Source organism: Staurois parvus, unplaced genomic scaffold (assembly GCF_062004578.1).
Source record: "Staurois parvus isolate SC_StPar_1 unplaced genomic scaffold, SC_StPar_1.0 ptg000077l, whole genome shotgun sequence".
NCBI lineage: Eukaryota > Metazoa > Chordata > Amphibia > Anura > Ranidae > Staurois > Staurois parvus.
The window spans coordinates 3300854-3313587 of NW_028317873.1; the positions used below are offsets into that span (position 1 = coordinate 3300854).

At 41.1% G+C, this 12734-nt stretch overlaps 1 protein-coding gene across 1 annotated transcript in view; it reads left to right on the forward strand.

The window, feature by feature from the left end:
- The window catches only part of ERP44 (endoplasmic reticulum protein 44), a 105229-nt gene that overhangs the window by 70412 nt on the left and 22083 nt on the right, over positions 1 to 12734 (forward strand). Inside the window, exon 9 of the mRNA XM_089669456.1 lies at positions 2639 to 2750. Coding sequence (XP_089525582.1) covers positions 2639 to 2750 — 112 coding nt within the window. The remainder of the gene's footprint in view (positions 1 to 2638; positions 2751 to 12734) is intronic.

Sequence of the window (12734 nt, forward strand, 5' to 3'; positions counted from 1 at the left end):
GTAGCCTCAAACCTCCTCTATTTGGGTCCCCTGCTGGTGCTCTAGGTTCTTCCTCTTCTGTGTGCGCCAACATAGGAAGGCGCTTCCTATTGGTAGCACACATGCAGGGCTCCAGAGCCAGGTTGTGTGTGTCAATTGACACACAAAGTGTGACTCCATTCCAGGACCCCACTCCCTCCCTCTCCCAGTGGTTCCCACTTCTCTCATCCTGTGAGGGAGAGAAGTGCAGTCGAGCAACAGTGCTGGATCCATACATGACTCGGGTAAGTATAAAGGGGGTGAGGAGGAGAAACAGCTGCTGAAAGGTGTTTTTTTTTTTTTTTTTTTCCCCCCTACTTTAATGCAAAGAATTTGTTAAGGTAAAAAAAACCCTTATAACTGTAGAAGCACTTCAATCACTAAAACTCTTAAATACATAATTATCATTTTCAAAAAATCAGCTAATGCAAGTACCTGAATTTGACTTGATATTAGCTGCTTGCAATTACATATGCAGTGATGCATGGGAGAGGGAGCAGCTGCACTATCCTAGCCAATCCGGTATGCCGCTTGCAGTTATTCTTAACAGTAATCTGACAGAAGAAGAGAGCAGAAGGATGACCCTATTAGTCTGCTACTTGGGGCATGAAAGTGTCAACAGTGATTTTTTTTTTTTTTCTTTAATTGTGGCGTCATCCACCTGACTTTGCAGTGTGGCAAAGCTGTGTAAATCTCAGGGTTGGATAGCATGGATAGAAATGCAAAATTCTTCTGCAGGTAAATCGGCTCTGAGCTATATATTCCATGTGGGTGTTTTTTTACTTTGCTGTTTGCATAAAGTTCAGCTTAAAACCTTCCCGCCCGGCCTATAACAGATTGACAGCCGGACAGGACACTTGCCGTTGTGACTGGGCATCATATGACGTCCTGTCAAAAGTAGCCATTCACGCGGCTGCGGGGCCACGCAGCTGCACGATCTGTCACCGGCTGTGTCCACGGGACACAGTCGATGACATATCACTACACCGGCCTGTTGCCAGTGTCATGTGACCACTGTGACCAATTACAGCAGATCACGTCGATTGTATACAATGGATGACTTCCTGTTATGCCATTCATTGTATACAATTGTGGCGTTAGCTGTGATTGATCAAAGCAGTCACATGGTACAGACAGGGCCAATCAGCCCATTTGTATCATGTGATGAGCTTTGCCCAATCACAGCTAATCGCAACAACAGACTGACTGAATCGGTTTCATTCAGTAACAATGATTGCAAAGATCAATGGAATGCATTGGTATTTGCAATCATAATGTGTAAAAAAAAAAAAAAAATCCTGATCACTTGCTCAGAGTAGTTCAATGTTACTGTGGTGAGATTGTATTGCTTTGGTCACAGTGTGTTGAAAAAAAAAATGGTAAAAAAGGATAAAATAATTAAATAAAATATTACTTTAATTTTGTTTTACATACTGTCACCAGTCAGTGTCCCTGATCACTGCCACACCAGTTATATAATCATGCTGTACTGGACTGGTGTATGGATATGTGTAAAAGAAAAAACAATTTCTACATTTTCCAAAAAATTACAACCTCCAAAAAACTCACTATGCCTCTTACTAAATATCATGGACTTTCTATTTTCCAAAAATGGGTAATTTAGGAGGTATTTGTACTATGCTGGTGTTTTCGGGCCTCAAAAAACGAGATTGGTCGTCAGTACATTGATCGATTGTCAGAGAGAGATATATATATATTATGGTTTGTGGACTCCTATAACGTTCCTACAGACTAAATAATATACACTATTTTAATTTGGGTTAATTTCACCAAAGAAATGTAGCAGAATACATTTTGACCTAAATTTATGAAGACATGTTATTTATTTGCAAAATTTTATAACAAAAAGGAAGGAGTTGTTTTTTGTTTTTTGTTTTTTTTTTATAAAAGTTTCTGGTTTTTTTTATTTAGCAAAAAATAAAAACATCAGTGATGATTAAATATCACCAAAAGAAAGCTCTATTTGTGTGAAAAAAATAACATTTTTTTATGGGTACAGTGCTGCATGACCGCACAATTGTCATTCAAAGTGTGACCACGATGAAAGCTAAAAATTGGCCTGGGCAGGAAGGTGGCCGGTATTGAAGCGGTTAAACTAAAAATGGGTTTTATGGACATTTAAATGTGAAGTCTTAAGTACTGGTTGCACCTCCCAGACACTGCACATTTTGGTTCTGGGAACAGTTAAGCAGGTGTAATTTAAATATAGGTATAATATACATTTAGCAGGTATAATGAATAAAGAATTCTCCCCCCATAGTTAAGGTCAGTTCAATATTTTCTGTCACTATATAGTCTGGTTACACTGCAGGCTGCAACCTTCAAAGGGTTACAATCCTTGCACACATTTCTGCACGCCTGCCCCTGCAACGCATATTGGGCAATGACTGTGTTTGACCTTTGATTCATGTTAAAAATTCTAAAACTACCAGTTTTGAAAAAAAAAAAAAAATGAATGTGCCTTCTGTACATGCATACTTTTTCAGGGACATTGATAGGATTGATTGAGAAGGTGGTAAATCCATGAATGCTTTTGAAATGTTTTCACTTATGTTGTTACTCATGTTGAACATTTTTTTATTTACACTATTTTGTACAGGAGCTGACAGAGGAAGGACTTCCCTTTCTCATACTTTTCCATATGAAAGACGACACTGAAAGTCTAGAAAAATTCCAACAAGAAGTTGCACGACAGCTGATAAGTGAAAAAGGTGCGTTTTTTTCCCCCTCTACGTTTTTTTTTTTTTTTTTTTTTTTTTTTTTTTTTACTGTTGTCTTGCTTCTCTTTAAATTGTGTTCCTTTTTAAATGACGTGTTCATAAATGAACTGAAAAGTTAATAAAGACATTAAAAAACAGTGGAATATCACTTCAAATAGAGAACTGATACAGCACTAAATATGGCAGTTCTCTTTTCATTCTTGTAGCTGAACATTTATGTTTTTAACAGTCTTTTGTTTGAAAGTCATGCAGAAGAAGCTAAAAGTGTGTGTGATGTGGTTTATGTAATGAAAGTATACATAGTCTATATCGGCCTTTTTTCACTAGGGTGGCACCCTAGGGTGCAATCTGGGTTCTTCAGGGGGGCCTTGGCAAAATGCCCAGATATTGTGAACAAGCTAGCGGGGTGGATCAAGCCTGCCATTTTGTTACACGCAGCCACAGGTTTTTTAATGCAGCATTAAAACCGGGGGCACTTTGCTGGCCAGCCAGTGGCATCCTAACAACCAGTGACACCATTGTTTAAGAGGTCTTCGAGCACCTGCACAGAATACTTGTTTGCACCTCTCTATCAGCAGTGGGGTCACGTTAGCACAGTGAGGGAGAAGAAAAACGCTGGAACACTAGTTAGCACCAATTTGCAAAGGTGAAGGAGTTCGCACCAGTTTGCAAAGGTGAAGGAGTTCCCACCAGTTTGCAAAGGTGAAGGAGTTCCCACCAGTTTGCAAAGGTGAAGGAGTTCGCACCAGTTTGCAAAGGTGAAGGAGTTCCCACCAGTTTGCAAAGGTGAAGGAGTTCCCACCAGTTTGCAAAGGTGAAGGAGTTCGCACCAGTTTGCAAAGGTGAAGGAGTTCGCACCAGTTTGCAAAGGTGAAGGAGTTCGCACCAGTTTGCAAAGGTGGAGGAATGAATCACCTCATGGTGGAGGGTGACTCGAGTGTGTGGATGCTGCTGTGATATGTAAAACTATTAGTTTTAGTTTTTACATTTTAGAATGGGGTGCCTTGAGACTGTACATTTTAAAAAGGTGCCTTGACTGAGAGAAGGCTGAGAAGCCCTTCCCTATATAATCAGACGAGTTGATTGTTGAACAAAAGAGTAAAAGTCCCAGAAAAAAAACACATGGAGTCCAAGGAATGTGCATGATATGAACTTTAGAACAAGGGCATACAACACTAGGTGTAGCCAGGAGAGTACGTCAGTGCCACCAGAGAACAAATGTAATTGCTATGATAATGCATTCTTTGAATTGGGAAGAAACAACTACCCTGTCTCACCTGGACCTATGAGTTCACGAGGGAAAGTCCCAATGAAAACCGTTACAAAAAGTCAAATGATACATTTGAACCTCCCATTTTATTGATAAAACATTACTAAAACCACATGTCAATGTCCATAAAAGTGTATTCTTATGTGCTGTCCTGGTGGCCCCTGTGATGTTGAGTTTTTTTTTGTATTTAAATATTTATTAATTTTTCAAAAATAACAAACACTTTCATCATATTCATAATAAATACACATAACTATTTTTTTTTTTCCCCTCTTAAAACTTCTCCCCCTTCCCCCCTCAACACCCCCCACTCTGCATTCTTTCCCAACATCTCATCCAAAGCAAGAAGAATATCCTACCCATCCACCCACTCTATATCGTCCTACATTTCACTTTTCTGGGATGTTGAGTTGAGCCACTACGACCTGCCCTTGTCCTTGACATGTTTTTGTATCGATTTACTTGACGCTATATCGTCTTTTATATTTTACAAAAAAATTGTTATTCTATTATGTTTGCACTAAAATTCATTGAAGCATATTTTTCCCTGAAGCTGTGTATTTGATAAATGGCTGCGCAAATACTGTGTAACACGACAGATTGCAACAACTGCCATTTTATTCTCCAGGGCCTTTGCTTTCACAAAATTGTTTTAGGGGTTCTAATAATTTTCAAGCAAAAAAAGTGACTAAGTGGTTAGCACTTCCATCTAGCAGCACTAGGGTCATGAGTTCGAATCCCAACCTTGACACTACCTGCCTGGAAGTTTGCAGGTTCCCCCGATGCCTGCGTGGTGTTCCTCTGGGAACATCAGTTTCCTATCACATTCCAAAGACATGCTGGTAGGTTAATTGGCTCCTGTCTAAATTGGCCCTAGTATGTGTATGTATGAATATGAGTTAGGGACCTTAGATTGTACACCCCTTGAGGGTTAGGGACCTTAGATCGTACGCCCCTTGAGGGTTAGGGACCTTGGATTGTACGCCCCTTGAGGGTTAGGGACCTTGGATTGTACGCCCCTTGAGGGTTAGGGACCTTGGATTGTACGCCCCTTGAGGGTTAGGGACCTTGGATTGTACGCCCCTTGAGGGTTAGGGACCTTGGATTGTACGCCCCTTGAGGGTTAGGGACCTTGGATTGTATGCCCCTTGAGGGTTAGGGACCTTGGATTGTATGCCCCTTGAGGGTTAGGGACCTTGGATTGTGTGCCCCTTGAGGGTTAGGGACCTTGGATTGTACGCCCCTTGAGGGTTAGGGACCTTGGATTGTATGCCCCTTGAGGGTTAGGGACCTTGGATTGTATGCCCCTTGAGGGTTAGGGACCTTGGATTGTACGCCCCTTGAAGGTTAGGGACCTTGGATTGTACGCCCCTTGAGGGTTAGGGACCTTGGATTGTGTGCCCCTTGAGGGTTAGGGACCTTGGATTGTACGCCCCTTGAGGGTTAGGGACTGCTGTGATTGTACAATATATATGTATAAAGCGCTGCGTAAATTGACGGCACTATATAAGTACCTGTAATAAATTTATATGAGAAATGTCAGAATTGCCCCAGACAGCAAGTGGTTAATGCACACTATGATGCTGACCACTTTATCATATATTGCAAATTCCTTTTATCAGGACCTCTGTCCACCTCCATGGGGCAAGTCCTTACCGGGATAATCCTAAGCAAGCATAAACTGCATCCCTGTGTCCACTGAGGTGAATCCAATGCTAGCTTGATGTTTGTGTTTTATGAGAGATGTTTGCCTGCACCACTGATGGCTGTCAAAGCAGAACACGTGTACCGGGTGTCGTGCTGCGTGGGTTTGATGCCTGTGTGCAAGGAGCCTTAAAGCTTCTTGAGATTAAATTGGTTTGTAAAGCAACATTTTCAAGTGCAAGAAAGGGTTTTTAATTCCGGTTTAATAAACCTGTCATAACTTGGTATTTACTTGGTACAAGTATTGGTATTTACTGTCCTGTGGTCGTTGGGGAATGTACTGTTTCTGTGATCAGCTTGGATAGACTGCTTAAGTAAGAAAGGTGTTTGTCAATTGTTACTGATTTCCAAATACATTGTCATTAGCATACCTTTCCTACCTTATCTAATCCTAACTTCCTAAGCAATTCTTCTATAAATATGTTCTTTTCAGCATTATAAATTTAATCAGTATCAACTATTAATCTTTTGGCTCCATTTTTAAGTTTAGAACAGTATTTTATTTTGTAATTTAATAAACTGATTTGGAGGATAATTGCATCCAAGAACAACCAGCTTACTGCTGTGGTGGCTGCATTAGTTTGTTTTTTTTCTCGATTATCTGTTGGATCTTACCAGAAATGCAGTGTCTGTCACCTCCTGTGAGCTGCCTGAAACATTTAACCGATCTTATCTTCTTTATGCAAGTTACCATTCTCCCTATCTCTCATCTTAATGGAGATGAACAAAGCCAGACATGTTTGAAATCCATTTTTATTGGGAACCGTAGCTCCCTCCATTGATACTGTTAGAAGAGTGAGCATAGTTACTCAGGTGCATTGTTCACAGGACTACCAGATGAAATTAAAGAAGGCAGCATAAAAAAATAAAACTAATACAGCCACCTCTGTTAAAAAGAAAAAAAAAGGTAAGCTGCAGTATATAAAATTTTTTTGGGTTTAGATATGCTTTAAAGCAGGGGTAGGCAACCTATGAGAGGTGGCAATCTACCTGGACAACATGGAATAGATCAGAGATTACTGGGGTTAAGGAGATAACTAGCAAGCCCACCCAAAAGTAAGGACAAGGATGGTCTGTGTTAGGGATCCGGGTATGACCAGAGGTGTGTGGACTGACACAGGGAAGTAGCAGGCTTCAGGAACACAGGCGTAGTCAGGGCTGGAGAGGTGGAATGGTCAAGCGGGCCGTAAGGTACTGTCAGGCACCGCCCGGCGGGATCTCTAGTGACCCAGAGAACAGGATTCCCCAGGGCGCGGAGTCTAAGCCCCAGTCTGCCTTTTCACCAGAGCCCCTGATGGTGGGGATGGACTTGGCGCAGGACTGAGACCAGGTCGCGGCCCCTGAGTGCACCCATCTGTGGTAGAGGGGTCCGCCGAGGGCATGTACCGGGGGAAAGCCTGATATGAAGAGGCAGAAAATGTGAGCAGGGATGGCTGGATCTGTGCAGGATGGATGGATCGTCTGGGTAGCGTAAGGCGTAGTCAGACAGGCCAGGTCAGCAACGTGCAGGCAGAGAATAGTCAGGGTCACAAGCCGGGTTCAGTAACGCACGGGCAGCGCGGTACAGAGGATCAGGCAGAAGGATGGTGAGGCAAGCCAGGGGTTCAACAGGAGACGGTCAGCAGAGGTCAGGATCAAAGCAGGGTCAGCAGATAGGCAGGAACACAGGATACCAGGTACAGGGGCTCATGGGAAACATTACACCAAGGCCCTGATCACAGGCCTGGTCATTCCTTAAATACACCTCCTGCAATCAGCCCCAGGTGTTGGCTGACTGCAGGAGTGAGCTTCTGGCTGCTGAGAGCACCCGCTGGTCAGCCCTGGTACTGCAGCCCACACGGCAGGTGAGTCCCACCACCAGTGCTGAGTCCATTCCTGACAGTCTGTAAAATAAATAAATAAATAAAAACTTGTCCTATTTTAAAAGTTAGCTTCAGTGAGAAACTCTGTATTCACTTTCAGTTTTTTTTCATGTCTAGAGAATAATTAGTCACCCCCACAAGTCTGATGCAGGAGTCCGTCATGAAGGCAGAACATCTGGTACTGCAGACAGACTTGCTCAACTAGTTTCAGGCCTAGCTAGGTACCGGCTGCCTGCTCTGAGCTCTGGTCAGTTATGTAGTATGTACGGCAGTGTCGAGGGGTCAGTAAATATCAGTAATAGGGCAGTGTATAGTGCTCGGCAGTGTGTAGGACAGTGTACAGCAGTCATAGGCAGCAGAGGCATTTCTCCCACAGCCACATGTAAGTAAAAGGCATGCTGCGGGGCCGGGAATACCTTTGCTGGCTATGATTTGACTCTGACGGCTTCCCGGCAGCTCACAGCTTTCCTGCACAGCACTGCCAGTCGGAGTCGGCAAGGTAGGGAAGAGATCACATCTACTTGTCACCTGTCCTCAGTCAACTGGAAGGTCATGATTGATGGGTTGTTGACCCCCCACCCCTTTAAAAGGGGCGCTTATCATTTCTGCTTCTCAGCAGCTTATACTCATTTTTCTATTGCTTAACCACTTCTTCTCCGTTCATCTGTTTAAAGTGAAATATCCTTCATTTACAGTTCTAGCGAAACCTAGAACTCACTCCCATGTGACTGTGCTGGTGCTGTCATATGTGGGGCAGGGAAAGAGTCTATAGCCCTGTGTATGGACGCACAAGTCAGTTTGGAACTTATAGAGGGCTTTATTTCCTTGCTCCCAGCTGCTGAACAGAGCAGTACATGGTGCATGAGTGAGAAAATGTGAGTATATGCTGCTGGGAGGAAGGGGCGGGGGTAAGTAACCCTTTAAACTTGCCTTGCATGATCACTTTAAAGCGGTATTAAACCCAAAAGCAAACATTTATTATATTGCAGCTTACCAATTCTTAGATGTGTTGGCTGCATTAGTTTTCTTTATTTAGGCTTTCTTTCCTTTTCCACCTGGTGATCTGAGCAGTAAGTCTGTTTTTCAATGGCCTGGTCAGGAAGTGGGGTACATCTTCTGGAGGACAAGTGGTTAAAGTGGTATTAAACTTAAACGCAAATCTATATTATATTGCAGTTTTGCAATATGCCAATTCTTAGATGTGATTTTGTTTTCTTTTTTAGTCCTCCTTACCCTTATTTTCACCTGGTGATGTGGCCAGTAAGCCTGTTGTTTTTCAAAAGAATAAGCACTCCTGCAGACGTAGCAGTTACGGGGTTGAGACTAACCATTTACCACGGACAAGGGTGCTTACAATGATCAGCTTCGTTTATTTATGTAAAACGTTTATCCCAAAAGAAAAAGAAAAAGGATTGCTGCAACTGCTTATAAAGTTTTAGCTGGAATTTAGCTTTAATTTTGTAGTTGTATCTAAATCTGCTAACACATCTAACATTCCCCCCAGACTGACATTGCTGCTGTCCAAAGATGCCCCGTTTTTTTTTTTTTTTTTTTTTTTTTTTTTTTTTTTTTTTTAATCCAGAGTGAGGGCACTCTCTAATGCAGGAGGTGCGTTTATTGGCAAGATCACCAAAAAAAGGCCTGAAACAAAAGAAAAACTAATGCAGCCACCACATCTAATGATTTGTAAGCTGCACTAGATTACATTTTTGGTTTATTACCACTTTAGGTACACAGGTTCAGCATCTGTGTCTCTCTGGAAATCATGTAAAATTGCCCTTGACAAAAACATTTTATGCGTTACCAATGTTGCAGACTGGAATGTAAGGACAATATATCTTTGATCACCTAGGCTCAGATACAGTGAGTATAGGAAAAAAAAATCGCCCTCTTTAAAATCACATTTTGTTGCTTTGCAGCCTGAAATGAAGACAGACACGGTTTTTGTTTTATCCAGCTGTATTTCCTTAGTGCAACCTATAACATCCAAGTGAAAGCTATAACACCAACATGTCAGAACAAGATAAGAAAATAAAATTAAATAAATAAATAAAAAAAGGATCACCCCCTCCTAAAATTGACTTGTAAACTCAGATGTAGCTAAATCACCTTCCCAATGGCACACAAAGCCATTTGACTTTCAACTGTGATCAGCCCTGGTCATTTTGATTAACTCGGCATGAAAAGAGCTTTCCTGGAGCATTTCAGTCCAAGGCACTGTCAAAAGATTTCTGGGATAAAATTGTGGACAGGTACAAGTAAGGAGATGCAAACGAAAACATTTCAAATGCTTTACCAATGCCTAGAAACATAGTGAAGTGGAAGGTGTTTGGTACAACACAGACCCTCCCTGGATCAAGATGTCTCTCCAAACTGGATGAAAGAGCTGGAAGGAAACTGGTCAGAGTGGCTACCAAGCAGTTGTAGGAATTTATGACAAATAGTGGTCATTGTGTGCATGAGACAACAATATCACAAATTCTCCACAAATGTGGCTTGTATGGGAGGGTAGTAAGAAAAAAAGCCAAGCCTTAAGAAAGGCCACATTCAGTAATGACTGAGCTTTGCCAAAATACACCTTAGCCACTTCCCGACCGGCCGTTGCATATAAACGGCCGGACGGTGGCACTGCAGGGTCGGGTGGCTGTTCATAAACGACCTCCCTGCACCCTGCTTGTGCGCGCTCCCTGGGAGCGCGAAGCACCGCAATCCGGTGCCCGATGTGTCCTCCGGACACAGTGAAACACCGATCGTTGGACGGGACCTCTGTACGAGGTCCCGATCATATGATCACTGATTGGCCAATCAGTGATCACATGCAAAGTAGTAAGCAAGATGTCACTTGTGACATCATTGCTTACTACGTGTGAAATCTGTGAATGATCACAGAGGTCACATGGTACAAGGCTATTCACAACAGGCTTGTACCATGTGACAAGCTGTGACCAATCACAGCTCACTCAGTACTTCTCAATGACTGCAAGAATGCAGACAGAGAGAAAGAGAAATGATTGCTTTTACATCCTATATGGGTGTAAAAGCAATCAGTGTAAAAAAAAAAAAATCTTCATTACCTCCCACAAGTAGTACAGTGTCACCATGGTGACACTGTACTGCTAGGGTGACAGTATGTAAAATAAATAAATAAATAATGATCTAAAAAAATAAAATAAAAATGTTTAAAAATTATAATTTTTGGTTATAAACTAATTTTTTTTTTTTTTTTTTTTACTACAAAGATAACGGAATACACTTTGGCAAAGATTTATGATGAAATATTATTTATTTGCAAAATTTTATAAAAAAAACACTTTTGTTCAAAATTTTTGGACTTTTTCATTTACATAGCAAAAAAAATAAAAATCCCAGCGGTGAATAAATACCACCAAAATAAAGCTTTATCTGTCTCAAAAAAATGGTAAAAAATTAATTTGGGTACAGTGTTGCATGACTGTGCAATTGTCAAAGTGTGATAGCGCTGAAAGCTGAAAATTGCCCTGGTCAGGAAGGGGGTAAAAGTGTCCGGTCTGGAAGTGGTTAAAGATTCTGAGGCCACATGGAAAAAGGTGTTCTGGTCAGATGAGACTAAAATTTAAATATATGGCCTCAATACCAAATAATATGTCTGGCAGAAATCCAATACAGCTCACTATCCAAATAACACCATTCCTACAGTAAAGCATGGATGTGGTAATATCCTGTTATGGGGGTTTTTATGGGACTGGAGCACTTGTCAGGATAGAAGTAAAAGTGGATGGGGCAAAATACCATCAAGTTCTTGAGGAAAATCTGCTGCCCTCTGCCAGAAAGTTGTCAATGGGAAGAAAGTTTACCTTCCAACATGACAATGATCCAAAGCACACAGCAAAAATGGCCACACAGTGGTTGAAGGAGAAAAAGTTGAATGTCCTTGCATGGCCTAGTCAGAGCCCAGACTTAAACCCCATGGAAAATCTGTGGAATGACTTGAAGACTGCAATCCACAAACGGTCACCATCAAATTTAACTGAACTTGAACAGTTCTCCAAAGAAGAGTTTGCAAATATTGCAAAGTCTAGATGTGCAAAGCTAGTAGCGACATATCCCAGCAGACTAAAGTCTGTACTTAAAGCAAAAGGTAGTTCAACAAAATACTGCCACAAGGAGGGGTGATCCTTTTTCCAACTCCATGGTTCTGGTTTTGAATTATTTTTTTTCTGACATGTTAATGTTTGATCTTTCACTTGGATGTTATAAGTTGAACTGAGAAAATACAGCTGGATAAAACAAAAATTGTGTTTTGTCTTCATTTCAGGCTGCAAAGCAACAAAATGTAATTATTTTGAAGGGGGTGATTCTTTTGTATACCCATTGTATGTATTTTTTTCACTTTTTTCTCGCCATTACCTGTTTTGCATCAATTTTCTATAGACCTTTTTCCTCTGCTTTTTTTCTTTACTTTTAAAGGAAACCTGTCATTAATGACAGGTGGGTGTCTAACATTGCTGATCTGAAATTGCTTGTTGTCTGGCTATGATGTTGACCCTATAGCTTTAGTTCTTTGAGACCCTGACCAGAAACAAGCAAGTTAACTAGGAAAATCAGCAAAAAGTACTGAGGCCAGAGTGTTGTCATAATAGCCATGCAAGTAGCACTTTTTGCAACCTCTTGCTGCTTTCGTGATTTTTTTTTTTTTTTTTTTGGAATGATTTTTTTTTTTTTTTTTGCTATGAAAGTTTTTACTTTTTCCAGTGTTTCCGTGTGTTAAAAACACTTATATGGACCTGAGAATATCTACTGTAGCAATATACTAGCATGTTAAATGGCCTCCATTTAGAAAGCATTTATTTTCCCAAGTGTGATGGTGGTTTCCATGCAGTAGAAAGATGCACTATACCACATACAGTTTACGTTGCTGACGTGAGGATAGGATCTTTGTTGTATAGCTAATTTCCATTACAGGAGATGGAGAAGGTAAGAAAACACTCGCGACTAGCAGCACATGCAAATTAAATACGTGCTATATTGACTTTAATGCTGTAGTTCTCTTTAAAAGCAAAGGTAGCAAATGTTTCTATCTGCTGGCCAGTGCTTTACAGATTTGAAAGCATTAAACTGTAATAAGCTCACACTATGTCTGATATTCTGTTTCTTTTTTTT